The sequence below is a fragment of the Chrysochloris asiatica genome, unplaced genomic scaffold, assembly GCF_000296735.1.
Source record: "Chrysochloris asiatica unplaced genomic scaffold, ChrAsi1.0 scaffold00069, whole genome shotgun sequence".
In the NCBI taxonomy this organism is placed as follows: Eukaryota; Metazoa; Chordata; class Mammalia; order Afrosoricida; family Chrysochloridae; genus Chrysochloris; species Chrysochloris asiatica.
This window is the reverse complement of record NW_006408587.1, coordinates 3,382,626-3,406,467: the sequence shown is the minus strand read 5'-3', so window position 1 is coordinate 3,406,467 and position 23,842 is coordinate 3,382,626. Positions and strand designations below refer to the sequence as shown.

The window sequence follows — 23,842 nt, the reverse complement described above, 5'->3', positions numbered from 1 at the left end:
ATCATCAGTGGACTCAAGTAGTGAGGTTGGCCCCAGATTGGGCAGTGTTTCGTTCTGCTGTGCGTAAGGTCGCTATGAGTTGGTACCAACTCGATGGCACCTAACAACAACAACATGGGCAAACTATTGAGTGATACAGAACGCATTAAAAAAAAAAAAAAGAAGGAATAACACAATCGCTGTACCAAAAAGAAATGGTTGATGTTCAGTCATTTCAAGAGGTAGCATATGACCAAGAGCCAATGATATCAAAGGAAGAAATCCAAGGTGCATTTAAGGCATTGGCAAAGAACAAGGCACCAAGAGTTGATGTAATACAAATTGAAGTTTTTCAACAAACTAATGAATCTCTGGAGGCACTCACTCATCTATGCCAAGAAATTTGGAAGACTGGAAAAGATCAATATTTGTCTGCATTCCAAAGAGAGGTGACCCAATGGAATTCAGAAATCATCAGACAATATTATTAATATTGCATGCAAGTAAAATTTTGCTAAGGATAATACAAAAATGCCTACATTCATACATTGACAGAGAACTTCCAGAGGTTCAAGCCGGATTTAGAAGAGGCCTGGGAACAAGGAATATAGTTGCTGATGGATCTTGGCTGAAAGCAGAGAATACAAGAAAGATGTTTACCTGTGGTTTATCAACAATGCAAACACTTTCGATTGTGTGGATCATGACAAACTATGGACAACATTGCAGAGAATAAGTATTCCGGAACACTTCCTTGTGATTATGAGATGTCTGTACATAGACCAAGAGGCATTGATCAAACAGAACGAGGAAACACCTAATGGTTTAAAATTAGGAAAGGTGTGTGCCAGGGTTGTATTCTTTCACCATACTTATTCAGTCTGTTGCTGAGCAAATAATCTGAGAAGTTGGATTATATGGAGAAGAATGTGTCATCAGGACAGGAAGAAGAGTCTTTTATAATCTGCCATGTGCGGATGATAACAACCTTGCTTGCTGAGCTTAAATACTTACTGATGAATATCAAAGTCCACAGCCTTCGGTATGGGTTGCACCTCAGTGTAAAGAAAACAAGTCCTCACCACTGGACGAATAAACAACATCAACATAAATGGAGAAAACATTGAAGTTGTCAAAGACTTCATTTTGCTCAAATCAGCCACCAGTACTCATGGATGTATTGCATTAGGCAAAGATAATCAGCTTGAGGACTGAGATGCACCTGACCCAAGCCATGACCTTTTCAATAACCTCATATGCATGTGAAAGCTGGAGAGTGAATAAGGAAGAACATAGAAGAATTGATGCTTTTGAGTTGTGGTGTTGGAGGAGAATTTTTAAAATACCATAGGCAGAAAAACAAACAAGTCTGTCTTGGAAGAGTACAGCCAGAATGCTCCTTGGAAGCTAGGATCGCCAGACTTCGTCTCTCATACTTTGGACGTATTATTAAGAGGGACCAGTTCCTGGAAAAGGACATCATGCTTGGTAAAGTGGAGGGTCAGCGAAAAAGAGGAGGACCCTTAACCAGGTGGACTGGCACAGTGGCAGTAGCAATAGGCTCAAACTTAGCAATAATTGTGAGGTTGGCACAGGACCGGGCAGTGTTTCATTCTGTTGTGTATAGGGTCTCTATGTGTTAGTACTGACTAGATAGCACCTAACAACAATAAAAATCATTTCCCTCAGAGTAAGGTACCCTCAAAGACTAAATAGATCAGGATACAACTCAAATAACAGTTGAGAATTCAAGTAACAGTCCAGCTTTTATTCCATAAGCTCAGAAAACCCACTGCAAGCTCAGATTCAGTGCTTAGGAGGTGATAAGAAGACTGGCACCAAGATTCTCGTTGGTCATTTCTGCAGGAGACTTCCCTGCCATCCTGTGTTGGATGTCTCAACTTATTCCCTTTACAACCAAATCTAGCATCCGCATTTAATTTCTTTTATGCCTCTGAATAGGAACCACCTTTCTGGATTCCCAACTGTGACTTTGCCACAGAGTGTTTTTCTAAACTCCACCTTATTTTTGCAGCCGGAGGGTTGTGTTTATGTATGCATGCGAGCGTGTGTGTTAGGAGTGTGGGGTTTTTGGTTTTTTTTCTTCCTAATGTGTGTGTGAGCATGTGCACATGAATGAATGTGTATCTGTGTGTGTGAGTGTGCATGTATGTTTAAGTGAGTGCACACGTGAGTGAGCATGTGGGTTTCGTGAACCACTACATCTCTAGACTCCAAGTTATAAACTTGCCTGTTGTTGTTAGTTGTCAATGAGTCAACTCTCCAGCTTATGGTGAATCAATGGGTTCAAACTGTTGGTATCCCATTCGCTTTTCATCAGCTGATTTTTGGAAAAGCATGTCAAGTACTTGAAAAAAGTATTTTAAAAGTATGCACGGCTTTTATTTATTTTATGAAAGTGGCAGATTAAAAATCTTTCTGTTTTTTACAAACCTTTTCAGATATTGTGGAGGGACAGATGTGATTATGAAATGGGCCTCAGATACCACTCTTGCCTCTTGGGTGAAGGCGCATTATTAATCCAGGGTCCAGCCATGGGTTTTCATTTCTAAATGGGACAATTAGTTTCGGATTTTTCGCATGTCATTTTACTTGAAATTGTTAAGTAACATCTTGAAATGCCTTTGGTTATACAGCAAAATATTCCAGTTATTCCAAAGGGCAGCATACATTCAGAATTCCCATTCCTTAGTAGCTGACTTGTAGTCAGTCACCAAGCAGTGGCTGCACTGAGACACTCCCATATGCTTTTAAATTTCAGTGTATTAAAATGTCATTTAGATGTTGTAACTAGTTGTAAAGTCATTAGAGCCTGGCTGGGCCTCAGCGTGTGTGATTATCCTATCTTGACCAGTATTGAGTGGCAGGTCCCAGCAGATGTGCATTGCTGGCCAGCATACTGGTCACAAGCCTCTGATCAGGAACTCTGCTTCCCTTTTTGGACTGTTTACCTCACTTTACCAACCAGTACAAACTGCTCCCAACCTGACCCCAAACCAGGCAGCCCAACACAACTGTAAGGACATGTGTGCAGTTTGTCCTCTCTCCTCATTCCATTGACTGAAAATTTCATTTCTTTCTATCATCTCCAAAATCTTACTGGGGAAAAGTCAGCAATCCTAAAGTGACCTGGAATGCTGATAATGACATGAAATTTCCAGGTAACCCCAAAGTTCCAAGGTAGATGGAATTTGAGGACAAAGTTGGGATCTACTCGATATTCCCAAGGCAGAGGACCCTGTACCAAAACAAAACAAACAAGCAAACAAGCAAACAAAAACAACAACTGGTCAATATTCAGCCATTTCATGAGGTGTAGCATATAGTCAAGAGCCAGTGGTACTGACAAGAGATGTTCAAACTACACTGCAGGCATTGGCAGGAAAAAGACAGAAGGCTCCAGGAATTGACAGAATACCAACTGAGTTGTTTCAATAAATGATAAAATATTGCAAGCACTCACATGTCTATACCAAGATATTTGGAAGACAACTACCTCACTGGAAGAGATCCATGTTTGTGCCAACCCATTCTAAAGAAAGGTAATTCGACAGAACACAAAAATTATTGAGCAATATCATAAATATCACATGTAAATAAAATTGTACTGAAGATAATAGTTACAGCAGTACAGTAACAGGAAACTGTCTGAAATTTAACCCCAGATACAGAAGAGAAGGTGGTATGAAGCCGACCATTGCTGATGTCAGCTGGATATTGACTGAAAGCGGAGAATACCAGAAAGGTGTTATCTGTGTTTTATTGATTATGCAAAGACTATGTGTTAAGTGCCTTTGAGTAGATTCCAACTTACAGGGTTTCCAAGAAGATGCTGGTGAGTTTGAACTTCAACCTTGAGGTTCAAACTGACCTTATGGTGAGTTCTTACCTACCACACCACACCAGGACACCTAAAGACTGTGTGGGTCATAACAAATTATATAGATAACATTGTGGAGAATGGGAAATCTAGAACACTTAATTGTGCTCATGAGGAACTTGTACATAGACCGAAAGGTAGCTGTTCGAACAGAACAAGAGGGTACTTTGTGCATCAGGGTTGTATCCTTTCACTATACTTATTAAATCCATATGTTGAATAAATAATCTGAGACACTTGACTATATGAAGTAGAACATAGCTTCAGGATTGGAGAAATGTTTGTTAACACCCTGTGATATGCAGATAACACAACCTTGCTTGCTGAAAGTGAAATGCATATTAATGAAGATCAAAGACCACAGCCTTTAGTATGGGTTGTTGTTGTTGTTGTTGTTAAGTGCTGTTGAGTCGGTTCCGACCCATAGTGACCCTGTACAGGGTTTCCGAGGGTGTAAATCCTTACGGGAGTAGAAAGCCTCATCTTTCTCCCGCGGAGCGGCTGGTAGTTTCGAACCACTGACCTTAAGGTTCGCAGCCCGATTCGTAACCACTACGCTACCAGTACAGCACCTTAAAGTAAAGAAAACAAAAATCCTCACAAATGGACCAGTAAATAACATCATGATAAATGGAGAAAAGGTTGACGTTGTCAAGACTTCATTTTGTTTGGAGTCACAATCAATGTTCATGGAAGCAGCTGTCAAGAAATCAAACAACGGATTGCATTAGGCAAATCTGCTGCAAAAGGTCTCTTGTAAAATGTTAAAGAGCAAAGATGGCACTTTGAGGACTATGTTGTTGTTGTTGTTGTATGCCGTGGAGTCGATTCCGACTCATAGCGACCCTGCACAGGTTTCCGAGGCTATTAATCTTTACGGGAGCAGAACGCCTCCTCTTTCTCCCGCAGAGCAGCTGGTAGTTTCGAACTGCTGACCTTGCGGTTCACAGCCCAATTCGTAACCGCTATGCTACTGGAGCTCCAGTGCCCCTGATCTAAGCTATGGTATTTTAATCATATGCTTGTGAAAATTGGAGAGTGAATAAGAAAGACCGAAGAATTGATGCCTTTGAATTGGCAAAGAATGGACTTCCAGAGGAATAAAGAAATCTGTCTTGGAGAAGTTGTTGTTGTTGTGAAGTGCTGTTGATTTGGTTCCAACCCATAGTGACCCTGTATAGGGTTTTCGAGGAGCAGCTGATGAGCCGACCTTGCAGTTCAAACGACTTTGCAGTACAGCGCATTAACCCACAGCGCTACACATACACACATATATAAGCTGTCCTGATGAGATTTCTTTAGAATCTTTTAGATTTTTTTGCTGCCACACTGAGATGCTAATTCCATGTCTGTCCTAAATTCCATCTCTGAATTTCCAAGAAGGCAGTAGGAACTAGTTCCTCTGCATACCCATCTGTGCTGCCTTCCCCACTCAGCCCTGGGGGCCCCCTTGGAAGCCAATAACAGCTGCCTCTGCCTGGGACAGCCACTGCCCTCCAGGCTCTGGACAGCTTGGGAGGGGCCTGGCTTCTTTGAAGGAGGTTAAAGTCCCTCTTTGTGTGAATGGCCTTTTAGGGAACAGAGGGAGGGCCTACTGTGACATCACAGTCTTCAGTTAAGAGACTTGGAAGGAATTTGTCCAGCCTGAGCCAGTGTGCAGGAATCTGTCTGGAAAAAGAGGCAATTCTGACTGAGGACGTTTGAAGCACACACTCTGGTCAGGGTAAGCTGAGCCTACTGACCTATCTTACTTTCCTTTTCTTTCTAGTATGAAAAGAGAGGGTTCCTTGTTGAGGCCTGAGTCTGGAGAAGGGATTTCAGAGACTGCATGGTGTGCTGTACCTGTGGAGCCCCTTCCTGCTAGAGAGAGAGTGGGAAGTTGAGTGCAGACACGTGACTTACTTCGTTTTTTGCGAATCTTGTAAAACTCCCAGCGGCTTTCATATTAAAGGGCAAAAGGGAAGTTCAGCAATACACTTACAGAGTAAAGTTCTGAAGTGGATGACACTTTGACGACAGTGTGTGGAGTGTGTGTATATGTCCATTTCCAGAGCAGATCCAAGTGGCCCGGGGCTTCTGGTGACTGGTTTTCTAGTTAACATCTGTGCTTATTCAAGACGCTTGCCTCTGCCATTTACAAGTAACCTTCTGTGTTCACGCTGTGGAACTCCGCTCATTCTGAGCAGTGTGATGCCTTTGTGGGGAGACATGGTGCGTGTCTCCTGTGGGTAGAAGCAGACACTCATCAACTGTTCAGATTTACAGAATTATCTATGGACTAAGAGTAAATCTTAAAAGATTCTGTTGCTATTTTTCCTTTCCTCCTGGCTTCCCCCACAACATATCCATAGAAGTCCCTGGGCAGTACAAGCAGTTAAGTATTCAACTCTAACCAAAGGTTGGAGGTTCAGGTCCACCCAGATCCCAAAGTCTCCTCAGAAAAAAAGCCTGTTGTCCACTTCCAAAAAATCATCCACTGCAAACCGTGTGGAACACAGTTCTACTCTGGCATGATTCGGAATTGACTTGACAACTTTTTTTTTCTTTTTCCTAAATGGGATCCGTAGTGGGGATTAATTTTTGCTCAGTCATCACTGGTTGGCCAGACCTGAACGCAAGATGCTGAACTATTTGAAGAGGAATACAGCTAAATTATAAAGAGTTAAAGCCAGCCTTGCTTTTGCTGTCAGCAGAACCGTTTACACTAGAAGTTTCAGGCCACTCTGTGGCCATGATCTCCGCTGTGTGTGAGCTGGGCATGCCCTGTAAAGTAGTCTAAGAGCGGACATCGTGCTTGGTGGGAAGAATATCTCTGTAAAGCATGGAGTGTGTTACGCTGAGGACAAATGAACCTTGGCTTTCTGGAACTGAACTAACTCATCTCTCATTTAGGGGCATCTTGGGACCTCCCTGTGGTCTTCCGTCACTCTTGTAAGGAGTGGACATCCCAGTAATGGAGAGAAAAAGTCCTTTCACTAGTAGCTGCAGAGAAGGCAACTGCTTCCTTCCTTTCCTCCCCTCCCCATCTCTCCCCCCACCACACACACTGCCTTCCATGTCGTTCACAGAAAGCCCAAGCTGTAAATGTGTTAATCAAATAACACCTTAACATTTTCCAGATGTGCAGGCTGACATCTGAGCCACTGGTTTTTCAGCAGGACTAAGAAGGATTACTATTAATAGGACCATCTCTGGTGTGAGGGTGACTCTGTTGCATGAAAAATGGACCACTCTTATTCACCAGGAATGTGAGCCAAGACACAGGCAAACCTTGTTTCCAAGGAAGAGTCGGGGGAGCTTCAGGAGTATTTCTATGAGGCTCTTAAGTCTGAACTTGAAGCAAAAGCCAGACGGAAGAGCAGGATGGTGATGGTCCACAGAAACTCTAAGAAAAACTGGGCTTGTAGGAGCAGGGGCTGGACTACTGGCCTTAGAGATCAGAGCATTGGCCAGAGCCCGCTGGCCTAAATTTAACCTGCAAATGCCCCAGGAGTGAATGGTGTCTTAAGGCTGGCAAAGCCACCTCCCACCACCTAGTTCCTCTGACTTCTTAGGGAGTATCTGTGTACTGGCTTCCCACCATCAACTCAGCCCTCTATGACTACTGGCCGGAAGAGGAAAGCCTGCCTCCATCTGGAATGTGGCCCGGTTATCACCCGGGACCTCTCCCCTCTACTTCCTGCCAGGCAGACCTGAAGCCAAACCAAGGAAGCAAGCAGTTCTCAGACTTCCCAGCTTTCTCCATGTCTCCAGGGGAGGGCAGAAGGAGTTGTAGGATTCCAGTCCCTTCATCATCAGCTGCGAGGGCTGGTCAGCTCCTTAGGAAGTGGATGCCCATAGTTGTTGTCATGAGCTCGTTCTGCCTACATAATTTGCACCAAAGAAGGGCCTGGAATTTTCTTTCTAATTATTGCTCTAGACTTCCTGAACCAGTGCTATTTGCTTGTTCTCTCTCTCTCACTGTTTTAGTTAATGCCAGTTTTATTTGATAATTTATTTTCTTTTTTGTTGTTGAGAATATACACAGCTGAACGTACACCAACTCAACCATTTCTCCATATACAATTCAGCAACATTTATTACGTTCTTCATGTTGTATAGCCATTCTCACTCTCCTTTTCTGAGTTGTTCCTCCCCTATTAACATAAACTCACTGCCACCTAAGGTTCCCATAGAATCTTCCAACTTGCTGTTGTCAAGAGCATAATTCTCAAGGTAGACATTCTTTACTAGTTAAACTATACTATTGTTTGGTTTTAAGAAGACTTCAGGGATATTTTTAAAGTATAAAGATAATCATAGGGCAATAACTTTGGGGGTTCACCTAGCCTCCCTGGCACCAGGAAGTCTAGAGACCATAAGAATTTGAAATTCTGTTCTGCATTTTCCTCCTTTTGATCAGGATTGTACTGTGAACTCTCTGATCAGAATGTTCAGTAATGGTAGCAGGGCCCTATCCAGTTCTTCTGGTTTCAGGCCAAGGAGGCAGTTGTTCTCAGAGGCAATGAACCACACATTCCAGATTCTTCTATAGGAGGCCAAGCAGAGTGATGTTTGTTCTCTTCAGGAGAATTGGTCATAGCGCCCTGTAAGCTAAGCCCCTTGTCAAAGACTGGGGATGTCTTCAGAGCTTTGTCACACTGCAGAGTCTCAGAACATATTTAAAGATCTATAGGAAAGTTCCAGGAAAAACTTTGACCTCTTAAACGTTTACTCCTTTCCCACACTCCTCGGATTTCCTCTGTTTTGGGAGTGATTCTCTTCTAGACTTCCGTAGCTTTACCCCTGTTCCTCCAAAGTGGACAAGGTGCAGGCGACTTATGCAGGATCCTACAGGTGCATCATCACCTGCCAGGTTGTACCCCCTCCTCACATTCACCTTTGTGACGGAGCGGTCCTGACTCAGCCAGAAAACTTGAGAGCCCTGTAAAACCTTCCTAGAGGTGGCCACACATGGCCCACCCTTGAAACCAGTTCTTCTCCAAGATAGTAATTGTGCAAAATCTCAACTTATGAAAGAGGAGGAGGGTCAGAAGGGTAAACAGAGATGCTCTCTGATTTCACAGCTATGAGGAAGTTTTCTTTTACAGCCATGCCTCTGGCCCTAGGCCAAGAATGGATTTATCTTTTTGGTGGAATTTAAAAATAACTGGATTAAAGGCTCAGGTCACGTACTGCCTGGGGAAAAGAGTTTTAAATTTAAATATCATGACTTTCGTTTGTTGTTGTTAAGTGTCCTTGAGTTAGTTCTGACCAATAGCAACCCTGTATAGGGCTTCCTAGAAGCGGCTGGTGAGCTTGAACTACCAACCTTGCAGTTCAAACCAACTTTGCAGTCCATAGCATTAACTTGCAGCGCCACACCCCAGGACTCATGACTTTAGTCAAAAGTAATTTGAGTTATTCAGAGCATAGACACTTGCTTGTACACTCTGTGCATTTAGGCCAGGAGCTTGGGAAGTCTCTGAACTGGTCAGCAGGCCTTTCAAGTGAGTAAAAGTTTTTGCTTCTTACTTGTCCATGCAGTGAAGGACATCCTTCTCATGTTGCCTGGGCCCAGTCCATGCTATTAAGGATAACATACTCCCTTTAACCTGTTTGTAATGTGCCAGCCACAGGCCCAGGGACTCTGGGCAGAGAGGACACACAGTCTTTAATGTTGTGTTTTCTGGTGCAAACTGAACAGGCTGCTAGTGTATCTCTTGTCCTGTTGTCTTTTAGGGGGATAGATGGGGTCAGGAAGTTGTAGCTTCTTTCCCTAAGTGTTTGTTGCAGTGAGTGATTAAGTTGTCAGGTCTTAATATTTTGCTTCTGGGAAAACATCAAAGGCTAACCCAGAGAGTAAAATCCCCAGACCTGGCAGGAATTCAACACCTCTGTTTCCAGCTGGAGGGCCTGACAGGTAGGGAGCAAGTGGCAGAAAGCTGACACTGTCTCCCCGACTGTTTGTGCTTCTGATCAGTTCTGAATAAAGAGATGACCACCATCAACTTGTAAAGTTTAAGCGTGTATCTCATATCACCTGTAAGGTTCATGTGAGCAGACTATCAACCAGAAAGCCAAGAAATGCTCTTTCCTTCTATTCACTTTTTTTTTCCCTTCCAATTCACACTTACCGTACGTACTCCAAGTCATTTCAGAAGCCTGAAATCCTTGCAAATACTTTTTGAGGCTGTGGAACAGAATTCAGAAGAACCAGTCTTCAATTTTTCTAAACCTCATATACTAAAAACTTAAGTAAAATTACCTGCCTTTTCTATTGTTCCAGGAGCCCTTGATAGTTAAAGTCCTTGATAGTTACAGCCAAAAGATCAGGTGTTCAAACCAAACCGCCGCTCTGAGAGAGAACAATGTGGTAGTCTGCTTGTATAAAGATTGTTGTTTTAGCTACCTTCCATCAAGTTATCCCACCTCATAGCAACCCTGTATGGGGTCTTCGAGGAGTGCCTGGTGGGTCTGAACTGCTTCCCTTGTGGTTGACAGTTCAGTGCCTACAGCAGGATTCCACTATACAGACCACAGCCTTGAAAACCCTATGAGGCGGTGCAGAATCAAGTCTATGGCAGTGGGTTTAGTTTGGTTGGTTCCTACTGTTACAGGCATCAGCTGAGATCACGTTTGGGCATGTACTTTGAAAATGATGAAATATTCCCATGTTGTTGCTGTTGTTTTCGGTTTCCAGGTTCAGCTTGTGCAGATTCAGCCAACCATAGATGTTAAAAAAAATTTTTTTAAGTTTTTATTGCCACTCTTAAGCTAAACTCCCTCTTGAAACCTTGTAAGCCAGTCACTTCATCCAATTCTGTTGTTGTTAAGTACTGCCAAGTCAGCTCCAACTCACAGCAACATTGTCTAGGGTTTCTGAGGAGCAGCTGGTGGGTTTGAACTGCCGACCTTGTGGCTCAAACAGACCTTGTGGTCCAGCGCAGCACCACACCAGGGTATATATATATATATATATATATATATATATATGTGTGTGTGTGTGTGTGTGTGTGTATCTATCTATCTATCTATCTATCTATCTATCTATCTATATATATATATATAGTATGTATGTATCTATCTATCTATATCTCATTCTCTAGCGACTGGTCCCTCCTGACAATATGTCCAAAGTATGAGAGAAGTTTGGCCATCTTGGCCTCTTAGGAACACTCTAGCTGCACTTCTTCCAGAACGAATCTATTGGTTCTTTTGACAGCCCATGGCACTTTCAGTATTCTCCTCCAACACCATAACTCAAAGGCATCAATTCTTCTACCGTCTTCTGGAGAAGGATATCATGTTTGGTAAGGTGGAGGGTCAGAGAAAAAGAGGAAAACCCCCAACGAGATGGATTGGCCAAGTGGCAGCATCGATGAATTGAAGTAGTGAGGTTGGCCCAGGATCGAGCAGTGTTTCATTCTGCTGTGCATAAGGTCACTATGGGTCAGTGTTGACTCGATGGCACTTAACAACAACATATATATATATATATATATATATATATATATCATGGTTTCCTGGTATGGCACTGTTGATAAGCACTGTACTGCAAGGTTGCAGATAAGCATTGACTACTGTAAAGTTGGTGATTCAAAGTCAGCATTCACTCCTTTGTTGTTGTTGTTATGTGCCCTGTTGGGCAGACTCTTCAGAGTTTCTGAAACTGTTGTTTCATGCCGTCAAGCTGTTTCCAACTCACAGCAACCCTGTGCACAACAGAATGAAGCACTGCCTGGTCTTTGTGATCCTCACAATGATTGTGATGTGTCAGTCCATCTTCTTGGGGGCCTTCCTTGTTTCCTCTTTATCAAACATGATGTCTTTTTCCAGGGACTGGTCCTTCTGAAGACATGTCCAAAGTACGTGGGATGATGTCTTGCCATTTTGCTTCTAACAAACATTCTGGCCATACTTCTTCCAAGACAGATATGTTTGTTCCTTTGGCAGTCTGTGGTACTTTGAATATTCTTCAACACCATAATTCAAATGCACAGACTGTTCTACATATTTCTTTCATGGGGCTATTTGGTGAATTTGAGCTGCTAACCTTGAGGCTAGAAGCCCAAATTTTAACCCACTATATATACCAAGAGTGCTTCCTCTAACACCCTTTGTATGTTGATGTTGCAGTTAAGGCCCAATGAGTTGGTTCTAACTCGTAAGCAACCCTCTATCAAGTTTCCAGGAGTCCTGGTTTGGCACTGTGGGCTAATGCGTCAGTCAAACTGCAAAGTTGTTTGAACTTCAAGATCAGTGGTTCAAGCTCACCAGTTGCTCCTTGGAAACCCTATACAGGGTTGTTATGGGTCAGAATCGACTTGATGGCATCTAATAACAACAACAACATCAGGTTTCCAACAAGCAGCTGATGGGTTTGAACTACCTACCTACGGTTAGCAATCCAGTGTTTATCTTACAAGTGCCACACCAGGACTCCTTTAGCACCCTAGTTTTCCTCTGACCTCTAAAAATTCTAGATTTATGGTACTTTCATATCTTCCTGATATTTGTATTGGAGCATAATTTATTTCAGAAAGAACTTTCCAGACAACTTAATGAATGTACCTTATCAGAAGCTTAGAGACAATTCTAGCCCTTCTTATCTTCAAAGGGAGTAATAAGCTTTTGTTGGTTTAAAACAAGATATCATTTAATGATGTCAAGCTCAGACTCAAGACATATGGGATATCTATTTACCTGTTATAGTTACTGGTGACTTTGATCACACCAGGCTATCTTGCCTGAGGATACATCCTTCCTACTGAGAGGAGACCTCAGGAATTTACTCTTTTGTTTTGATTGCTGTCTTAAGTACACAAACTCAGAGCCTTTTATGCATGATTGTGACTCAGTAACTCAGGGATGTTTAGCTCTCTGATTGTGGTTTAGAGCTGCTGCCTTCTGTAGTAGACAGAGTTGTGTGTTAGGAACAATTTCTGGAATTATGGAAAGTAAGCCCCATGTAACCAAGAGAAGAAGAGAGAGTCTCCTGTTTATGCCCTCCAGTGTTAAGACATTTTTTCAGTGTTGAAAGCATCTTAAATTACCTGTCACTTTGATTTTTAATCATTAATTAGCATTTTTTAAAAATTTCAGTTTGACGGATGTCAGAAGACAAAACTATCGAGGCTTAGTATTCATTCTGACCTGGAGATAAAACCAGTGTTGTTGGGTTGTGTGTTTTTTTTGACACACTGTAAACATGTACTGCCAAATATGTGAGAAATAGCTTTTGGGGTGATCCATCTCATCTTCAGGATTAAGGGAATCTTGGGGGCAACAACTGGCTGGCATAACAAGAGAGCTCAGAGGAGAGGAAGAGACCAGTTTGATCAGCTAGAGTCTTTTAAAATAAGATTACACCCATCAAGGATATAGGGAAAGTTCATGGGGAGGGGGAAACTAACTTTAAATGAGAATGCTTTCAGTAAGGACTAGTAGGCAACATACTTGAAAGATTATAAACTCCAAAATACCCAGTAAAGGGGAAATGGAGGGGGGCTTTTTCCAAGATAGGGGAATAAAACTGTTTGCAAGCTGACCACGTGTTGCGTCTGCCCATGTCTGCTGGATCTGACCCCCAATTTTGCAAAAGTGAATAAGCAAGCCTCTCTCTCTCTCTCTCTCTCTCTCTCTCTCTCAAATGAGTACAGGTTGGATTTCTTGAGAGTTTGTCTGGAATCCCATCAGGGTAAGGTCCAAATCAGGGATTTATACTAATCAGCTAATGCCTAAGAGGAGCCGAAGTAGTGTCTGGAATACCAACAGCATTTCTTACAAAATACTATTTTCAGATTTTCAAATGATGTGTAAGAAACATTGTTGTATAGTTCAGAAAGTATGCCTTGAAATAGTTGATAAGATTTTTGTGTCTTAAACGAAAAAACTGGTAGGACATCACTACCTCTATCTCAAATACTTAAACTCAGGCATTCAGGAGAAAGAGGAAATGCTAGCGGAAAAAGCCAAAAAGTGTTCTGTTGAAGGCTATGGAGCTTGGCCCAGACAAAATCTACATCCACTGCCATCAAGTCAACTCTGATGTATAGCAACCCTATAGGACAGAACTTCCTAGGGGTTCTGAGACTGTAAATCCTGAGGAGAGCAGATAGCCTCATCGTTCTTCATCTGACCAGGTAGTGGGCTTGAACTACCGATCTTGTCATTTGTAGCCCAGTAAGTAACCCATTGCTCTACCAGGGCCCCTTGAGTTAAGCCCAGATCCTCCTATCTTGTAATTAGCAACAAAAGAGAACGGTATAGGCACACTTCTCTTGACCCAGATTAAGTAAACTCTAAAATAGACATGTGACTTCCTAGAAAGTATGGGAAATTGAGTTTGTGGTTTTTTTTAAAAGTTGTTTACTGTTCTCCTGTAGCTTATTGTTACTGCGTTGCAGAGTCGCTATGAGTTGGAACCCACTCAACTAACTACACTTAACAGTAACAGTTTCATTATGGCCCTGTGGAGTAAGCTTCCTGTGTATTTAATGAATGAATTAATGAACAAATGAAAAACATAGTTATTGATTTGTTTTTTAGCTTCATTGCGTTCATCCTTTTCTTGTCAACAACTTTTAAAAGTGGGTGATATTTTAGCAGAGAGGTGACTTTTAACCATAACCATATTTCAGTCCCAGGGGCTTCCTACTTCTTTCCACAAAGCCAAAATGGATTGAAGAAAGCGCCACTATCCTGAACAAGCTTAGCAGTAAATCTTTTACCCAGTGGAAGTGCCGTGGCTCATCTGATTCTCAACATAGCAGCCCTGTATGTCTTTTAGTTGATCTGTTTATAGAAAGTTAAATAATAATTTTCTATGGATCTTGCTAATTTTGGCCTAGATATACTTGAAACTGGTATGATGCTGTAGGATAAGCACTGAACTGCCAACCACAGGTTGACGGTTCAAACCTACTAGCTGTGCTCCCTAGAAACCCTATACAGGATTTCTATGAGTTGGAACCGACTCACTTAACAACATTTGAAATGAGGAGCTCCTCTGGTGCTGCAGTGGTTAAAGTGCTTGGCTGCCGACCAGTGGAAAGCGGTTTAAACCCACCAGCCGCTCCTGAAGAGAGACTCGTGGCAGTGTGCTTCTGTAAACATTTCAGTCTTGGAAACCCTCTGGGGTGGTTCTAATCTTGTGCTGAATTGAAATTGACTCAGTGACAATAAGTTTATACTTGAAATTTAATGACAGTCAACTAGGGGAATTCAGATTTTCTGTGATTCTTAAGGACATGAGAGTAGAAGTTAAAGACAATCACCTTAACACTCCCACTTTGTTGTTGTTTGTTGTTAAGTGCTGTCGAGGCGGTTCTGACTCATAATGACCCTGTATAGGGTTTCAGAGGAGCAGCTGGTTGGTTTGAACTATTGCACTTGTGGTTCGCAGTCTGTTGCTGATGTTAGTGTCACACCAGTCTTCCAACATTACCACTACCCAGTCCAAAAAAAAAAAAAAAGTTTCGTTTATTTTTTTTTTTAATGACGGTAACCACTTCAGAGTCCTGGTGTGATGTTGTGGGATAAAGCACTGGAATGCAAGATCAGTCTGAGTCACAAGGTTGGTGTCTCAAACTCAACAGCCGCTCCTAGGAGACCCTATATAGGGTCACTATGAATCAAAACCAACTCGCTGGCACTTAAAAACAATACCAAACAATTCTTTAGCTGACATGCCTCTTAGTTCATTCTGGTGGTGGTGGTGGTGTGCCATGGAGTTGGTTCCGACTCATAGTGACCCTGCATAGGGTTTCCGAGGCTGTAAACCTTTATGGGAGCAGAAAGCCTCATATTTCTCCCACGGAACCACTGGTAGTTTCAAACTGCTGACCTTGAGGTTAGCAGCCCAATTCATAACCACTATGCTACCAGAGCTTCTTTAAAGGAGCTCTGGTAGCGTAGTGGTTACGACTCGGGCTGTGAACCGCAAGGTCAGCAGTTTGAAACTACCAGTGGTTCCGTGGGAGAAATATGAGGCTTTCTGCTCCCATAAAGGTTTACAGCCTCGGAAACCTGTACAGGGTCGCTGTGGGTCGGTTCCGACTCCACGGCACATAACAACAACAACAACAACAATGCTACCAGAGCTTCTTTAGTTCATTCTAGAACTTAAAAAAAAAAAAAAAAGAGGATTGTGAGGAATGTAAGCAATGCTGTTCAACAACTTATGTAGAAGTAATTGAATGGGAACCTGAATTGTGTAAGCCTTCAAAATAAAATCTTATTTAAAAAACAAAAACAAAAGCCATGAGTTAATGGTGGCCCCCAAAATAAAGACAAGGACATTAATGATTATTGTTATTAATGTTAAATGTCGGGTATCGGCAAACCCCAGACCTAGATTGGAAGATCGTCAGAGACCAGAAGTTCTTGACAAAGAAAAACAATATTATCATCATTATTGTTGGCTGTACCAGAAAAGGGATTTCTATTCTTGACTGATTTAAGTTGGAAGGTGAATGTGGAAAACAATGTGAGGGGAAAATCTCAGGCTCCTCTTCAGTTCATGGACAGCCGAGTGAGAATATGTCAGCTTTCTGACAACTATGCAGAACATCTAGGATGAACCGTCATGTTTTTCTAGTCTCATAAATAAATGCACAATTATCTACTTTCCTTGGAAGAATTTAAAAATGAGTCCCCTGAGAGTCATCCTAAGATGGCGTTTTCATATATATTCTAATCCTTCAAAATTTAACAAATAAATATTATACCATAGTTCAAGTTGCCATTGTACTATGTCAATAATAAGGGGTCCCGGTGGCCCTGTATGTAGGATAAGCACTGTACTGCAAGGTTGGTAGTTTAAACCCACCAGCCACTCGTGAGAAGAAAGATGACGTTTCCTGCTCCTATAAAGATTTGTTGTTGTTGTTGTTGTTGTTGTTATGTGCCGTGGAGTCGGTTCCGACTCATAGCGACCCTGTACAGGGTTTCCAAGGATGTAAATCTTTACGGGAGCAGAAAGCCTCATCTTTCTCCCGCAGAACAGCTGGTAGTTTCGAACTGCTGACCCTGAGGTTCACAGCCCGATTTGTAACCACTACGCTACCAGAGCAGCCTTGAAAATCCTATCCAGGGTATCTTTGAGTCAGTATCGACTAAGTGACATTAGTCTTACTAATGCCAAATTGGAGTCCTGATGTAGCACTGTAGGATAAGCACTAGACTGCTAACTGCAAGGTTGTCAAGTCAACTCACCAGCTTCCAACTTTTAAACCCTAAACAGGATCACTATGAGTCAGAACTGATTGGATGGCACGTAACAGCAATAATGCCACCAAATAACAAAATTACGTAGTCTAGATAACTGGTGAGGGGAAATGGTGCATTTAAAAACTGGCAGCCATAAAGAACATAGTTTTCTTGTTTAACCAGAAGTTGGAGCTATCACGTATAAAGCTTCTTAGAAGTTGAATGGGAGGTGCTGCTGACCACTAGCTTTTCGAAGCGACTCACTTTCTAACTAAGGAGTATGGCCCTGATGCAGTCAGTCCCAGAGAGCAGGACAGTGTAGCCAGTGGCCTTGAGTATGGCCACCTTATTGATGGTGCACCTGGTCAATGGCAGCCATGTCTCTGGGGCTCTGTAACCTCAAAAGGGCCATTAAGGGGATCTGTTGTTTTTCAGCTTTTGTTCTGGAACCATATTCCAAAGAAGTTTCTTGCCTCCAGAATTGTTGCCTTAAACCTGACAGAGAATCACATGTTTTCAAGAAGATTTATTAATGCGAAAGGACCTTTTGGTTTTACAGTTGTTGTTTTTGTTGTTAGGTGCCATCAAGTCGATACCGACTCATAGTGACCCTATCTATGCACAATAGAGTGAAACACTGTCCGCTCCTGGGCCAACCTCACAAGCGTTGCTAGGCCTGAGCCCCTCGCTGCCACCAATGTGCCAGTCCGTCTCGTTTGAGGTGGGGGGGGAGGGTCTTCTTCTTTTTCTCCATTGTGAACACACAAATGGAACTATTGTTGTTGTTGTTGTTGTTAATGGAACTATTACTTGCTATGAATTATTTCAGTGGTACAACGGTGTCATAATTACCAGTTTAAAAAAACATTTGAGCAATGTCTTGAGATTATTTAAGTCCACATTTAACTTAAAAATTTAAACTGGAACTAACATTGATTGAAAGTTTTCTGGACAAGCAGTAAATAAAAGGGATCTGAAAAATCTAGAAGGTTAATAGTAACCACCACCAAAGGAGTGTTTAAAGGATTATTAGAAGGACAATCTCTATTCAAAAGAATTCATCATTATTAATTTTCCTTTCATTTACTTATGAGTTCATTTCTCATTGTATTGTTGTTACGTGCCATAAAGTTGTTTCTGACTCGTAGCAGCCCTGTACAGGGTTTCCTAGGAGCAACTGGTGGGTTTGAACCACCAACCTTGTGGTTCGCAGCCCAGTGCTCATCCTTCAGTGCCACACCAGAATTCCAATTTCTCATGATTCTCCTTCATAAAAGGCATGGTGTCTAACCCTGGCTTTTGTTTCCTCTTTGTTCCAGAAGTCTCCCCAGCTCTCTGAGGATGATATCCGGCTAAAAAACAACAGAGACAACGGTAGTGCCAATCTCCTGGAGCCTACTGCCAGCTCTCTTTCCTCAGATCCCCAAAAAATGGAAATTGAGGTCTCGGTTTCAGAATGTAAAAGTGTTCCTGGAATCACATTGACCTCACATTCTACAGACCATTCCTCCTCTTTCTACTCATCCCCTCACAATGGCCTTCTCAGTGATCATCAGGAATCCCTGGATACCGATGTGGCCAGAGAGATCCAGTATCTAGACGAGGTGCTAGAGGCCAACTGCTGTGATTCTATTGTGGACGGAACGTACAACGGAACATCCTCCCCGGAGCCTGGCACAGCCATCTTGGTGGGCAGCCTGAACCCACTTGCCCACACAGCCATTCTGCCAGAGCCCTCTGAGAGAACAGCTGGTAGGCAGGTTCCTCCTCACATTTTGCTCAGTAAAAGCAACTCCGATACCATGGCAGAGGGTGAAAGAGCCAATGGCCATCCTTCTGATCAGTCCCGAGATGTGCTGGGCGACAGCCTACAGGCACCTGTGAGCCCGAGCTCCTCAACCAGCTCCCGGTGTTCTTCCCGAGATGGGGAGTTGACGCTCACAACACTGAAGAAGGAGGCCAAGTTTGAGCTGCGGGCCTTCCATGAAGACAAGAAGCCCTCCAAGCTCTTTGAAGATGATGAGAATGAGAAAGGGCAATACTGTGTCAGGAAAGTCAGACCCTCAGAAGAGATGCTGGAGCTGGAAAAGGAAAGGAGGGAACTCATTCGGAGCCAGGCTATGAAAAAGAATCCTGGTATTGCAGCCAAATGGTGGAATCCCCCCCAGGAAAAAACCATTGAGGAGCAGCTGGATGAAGAGCATCTGGAATCACACAAAAGGTACAAGGAACGCAAGGAGAGAAGGGCGCAGCAGGAGCAGTTGCTGTTGCAGCAGCTGCAGCTGCAGCAGCAGCCGCCCCTGACGCAGGTCTGCACGGCCCCTGCCTTCTCTCAGGAACAGTCGAGCATGACTGAAAATGCAAAGGAGGACATCGTCACAGAGCAGATAGATTTCTCTGCTGCTCGAAAACAGTTTCAGCTGATGGAGAATTCCAGGCACACAGTGGCCAAGGGCCAGAGCACACCCAGGCTTTTCTCTATCAAGCCTTTTTACAGGCCTCTGGGGTCAATCAACTCAGACAAGCCAGTGACTATCTCGAGACCAATCTCCATTGGGGGACCCCCAGAAGACAGTGCTGCATCGATGGCCAAGGGGCAGAAAGTCTGTGCCCTTGAGAGCCAGTCTGTGGGAGGAGGCCAGGGCAGCATGGCTCCTCAGGAAAAGGAAGGGTCCTACAGTGAGCCCTCTAAACGTGGGCCCTTATCTAAACTGTGGGCAGAGGACAGAGAGTTTACAAGTGCCCGGGCAGTCCTCACTGTGGTCAAGGATGATGACCATGGGATTTTGGATCAGTTCTCAAAGTCAGTCAATGTCTCTTTGACCCCAGAGGAGCTTGACTCTGGTTTGGATGAATTGTCTGTGAGGTCCCAGGATACCACCGTCCTGGAGACCCTGTCCAATGATTTCAGCATGGACAACATCAGTGACAGTGGGACCTCCAACGAGACAACTAATGCTCTCCAAGAAAATTCACTGGCTGATTTTTCTCTGCCCCAGACTCCACAAACTGACAACCCCTCAGAAAACAGAGGAGAAGGTGTCTCCAAGTCATTTAGTGATCATGGCTTCTATTCCCCTTCTTCCATGCTAGGAGACTCTCCGTCAGTTGATGACCCCTTGGAATACCAGGCTGGTCTCCTGGTGCACAATGCTATTCAACAAGCCATTGCTGAGCAAGTGGATCAAGCTGTATCTCAAACCACCAAGGATAGGGCAAAACAGCAGGGACCTGAAGCCACTCTAGAGGAAGCTGAAAGAGGGCCTCTCAGCTCAGAGAAGACTCAGAGCATGTTTGAGCCACCTCAAGTGTCTTCTCCTGTTCAAGAGAAAAGGGATGTATCCCCAAAGATTCTGCCTGCTGAAGACAGAGCGCTCAGGGAAAAGGGGCCCTCCCAGCCACAGCCTGCCATACAGCGCAGTGGCCCAGTATACATGGAGGAGACCAGGCCCGAAGGGAGCTACTTTAGCAAATATTCAGAGGCAGCTGAGTTGAGAAGTACAGCCTCCCTCCTGGCCACTCAAGAATCAGACGTGACGGTAGGGCCCTTCAAGCTCAGATCAAGGAAGCAGCGGACTTTGTCCATGATTGAAGAAGAGATCCGAGCAGCCCAGGAAAGGGAAGAGGAGCTGAAGAGGCAGCGAAAAGTCTTGCAGAGTACTCAGAGCTCCAGGGCAAAGAATGCTTCATCGCTGCCTTCCAGAACAACATGCTACAAAACTGCCCCAGGTAAGTCAAGGACCTCTTGCCACAGATAGATGCTATGGAAATCCAGTATTGTTGGTTCTAGCACACAGGTTTCTATGTGGATCCGGTTCTCTCGGTGACTGGGAGACATTGGCATGAGTATTTCAGCATTTGGGGATAGACCACAAGAGTGCCAGAGTGTCCTCTTCCTAGAAGATGGGATAGCTCCATTCTCGTTGTGGTCCTCTGACTTTGGTTCATTATGGAGAATTGTTCCCTTTTGTTTGAAGGGGCTCTCTTCACTGAGGGAGGGGTTGTGTATGGCCACACAGTTCCAGTCAGAGTGAGTTCAGGTATGGGCTAGATTCCAATCTAGTCACCCTGACTTTCAGTATCTATAGTTAAATTAAATTGATTTAATTTTGAAATGTGTCTTACTAACCCCTTTGATGGGTTCATTTTCAGTGATGACAGTTATGAATCAGTGTTGCAGATTGATCCAGCGAAGATGTTTTTGTTCTTTTTGTGTGGTTGGGTTTGTTTTCTTTAAGTCACCACAAAGCCATTGGTTTGGAATCAGTCTTATCATATGACCGTATAAGGAAAGGTAGGTCTTTAATCTTGCTTGGTCCCTTTCTTGAATACTTCATGTAGGTTGTTGTGTTGCATATGATGATAATTGTTGTTGTTGCTATTATGGACAACAGGGTGGCTGGTGAAGGAGTTTTTATTTTCCATGTGGATTTAATGGCATTCAGGGATCCACATTTTTACCACAGAGAAGCGCTCTTCAAGATGTGGGCCAAACAATCCATGAACTGTGTGTTACGGGTCCATGCTGAGATAGCATATGGGCACTTATGGTGCCAACACTCAGTGTCAGGCCACTCCCCCTGGCTCCGCCCATGATACCTTTCTCACTCCACTGTGGCTCCTCCTACTCCCAATGCAGACTCTAATCTTGTTCTACTCTACCTAATGGCATTTGGACTAAATTACTCATGAATGAAAAAGAAGGGAGGAGGAAGAGCACAAGAGCTTCCTTGATAAGGTTTTTCATTCTTGCTAGTCACAAGGCAATGGCTAGCTGAGTGTTTAAGGCAAAGACAACTTTCATGGGAGGGTTTTTGTCATTTTCTATCAGTGATGATTGGCTTTTTCTAAAGATCCATTATTGACAAGTTATTGTAAGTTCTTTGTTGTGGGTTGGCCTGACACAGAGATGCCAGTTGGGTATCATGTAGGTATCCTAAGAAATGTGTACCACTTGATTTCAGTCCAATCTAGGGGATTTCACAAGCGGTTAACTCTAAAGGACCTGAATAAGAGCCCACTCACTGTTCTGCTGATGGAGGGAAGATCGGCAGGCATCTTTGCCTTTTCTGCTCGCATATAAGGTGATGCCCATGGCTCTACGGTTCTCGCCAGTTACACCCAACTCCACCCACCTCCCCTCCCTTTGCGTTACAGTCAGACCCTTGAACATCACAGGGGTTAAGGGTGCCAGCACAGTTGAAAATCCATATATAATGTTTGACTCCCCCAAAACTTAGCTACTAAGAGCCCACTTGTTGACTGGAAGGAAGCCTTACCAATCAGAAGATAGGCAGTGGATTAACACATATTTTGTGTGTTATACGGGTTATAGACTACACCCACATAAAACTACATTTTCAGTATGATACAAAAGTGTAAAGTTTTTGCTTCTGTGGGCATAGTTGCAGCCATGGCTCCCCAATTTCCTTTCCTTTTTTGACAGTGGTCTTAAGTTGGACTCATTTATCTGAAATGGTGAACAATCACAGCTACAAACCTCTATCTATGGTACATATCAAGCAATTCAACTTTTTCTTGTAATGTTATGACTTTTTTCTGCTTCTTGGAAGCAATTCCATCATCACTAATGCCACTTTGTTTGGGTCCCCTGGTGTTAATTTGAGCTTTATAGAATTGTACTAAATACAATGAAAAATACATGAAAGCCGGGAGCGATCGCTGTTTACTTCGATACACAATTTGTTGGGGACAACTGCGCACACAGGTATGATTAGTGTCATGTAACGTTTTTGTTGTTTGTTTTGTAATCCAAATATAAGTGGACCCGTGTAGTTCAAACCCATGTTGTTCAAGAGTCAACATCAACAACCTTTCACTGTAGAATCGTGTCTCAAGTACACCTGTTCTGTGGGATATTTTGTCTTATCCACTCCACCTCATTATGGAACCCTTACCATATTATCCCTCTACTTTACCTACCACATGAACAGTTGTCTAAAGTTAACTTTTACGATTTCCCCTGGTTCTCTGACCAAGGATGGATAGATAGAGATGTTGGTTGCCTGTCCGTCAGGCTTCCCACCAAGCTTGAGCTTGCCTCAGAACAAGTCAGAGCCCTGTTTTCCAAGTATCCCAGCATTAATTTCCTCAGCACTTCCTTCTACACTAATTGCCCATCTTGTCCTCCATATTCCATTGCCACAAGACTGGTTTCTATCCTTTTAGTAAGATGCTGCGAGTTCTGGTATGGTGCTGTAGGATAAGCACTGGGCTGCTATCCACAAGGTCAGCAGTTCAGGATCACCAGTCACTCCTCAGAAACCCTACACAGTGTCATTATGGAGCTACTGGCTCCAACTTTGATTTTGTGAATGCAGTGTTGCTAAGTCCCTACTCAACTACTCTATCACTCATGCCAGATGTGGTGACTTCACTGGTTTATTGTGTGACTCAGATGAATGGTTTGAGGTGATGACAGTTGATAATATAATTAAATTTTTATTTTATTGTTGACAGTTTACACAGCAAAACAAACACCAATTCGATTGGTTCTACATGTATAATTCAATGATACTGATTACATTCTTTGAGTTGTGCAACTGTTCTCACGCTCATTTTTTGTTGTTCTTCTCGCATTAACATAAATTCATTACCTGTAAAATTTTGATCTGGAGTGCCCTGGTGTCGCACTGTAGGATCAGCACGTAAGAAACCATAATGCTCAAGGTAGACATTCTTTACTAGGTAAGATAAATTACTCCTTGGTTGTAACATGGTTTCAGGAGCTCCTTTTGATTTAAGGTTTAA

General features: G+C 43.1%; 1 protein-coding gene across 2 annotated transcripts in view; it reads left to right on the top strand.

Annotated features, from left to right (window-relative positions):
- The first annotated feature begins 5,536 nt into the window (after nucleotides 1-5,536).
- The window catches only part of AKAP2 (A kinase (PRKA) anchor protein 2), a 50,013-nt gene continuing 31,707 nt past the window's right edge, over nucleotides 5,537-23,842 (top strand). Inside the window, exons 1-2 of one of the 2 annotated variants that reach the window (XM_006864682.1) lie at nucleotides 5,537-5,603; nucleotides 18,391-20,800. In XM_006864682.1, the coding sequence (XP_006864744.1) occupies nucleotides 18,502-20,800 (2,299 nt within the window). In that variant the 5' untranslated portion in view covers nucleotides 5,537-5,603; nucleotides 18,391-18,501. Of the gene's footprint in view, nucleotides 5,604-18,390; nucleotides 20,801-23,842 lie in introns of those variants that run through there. The other variant, XM_006864683.1, reaches the window with a different exon arrangement.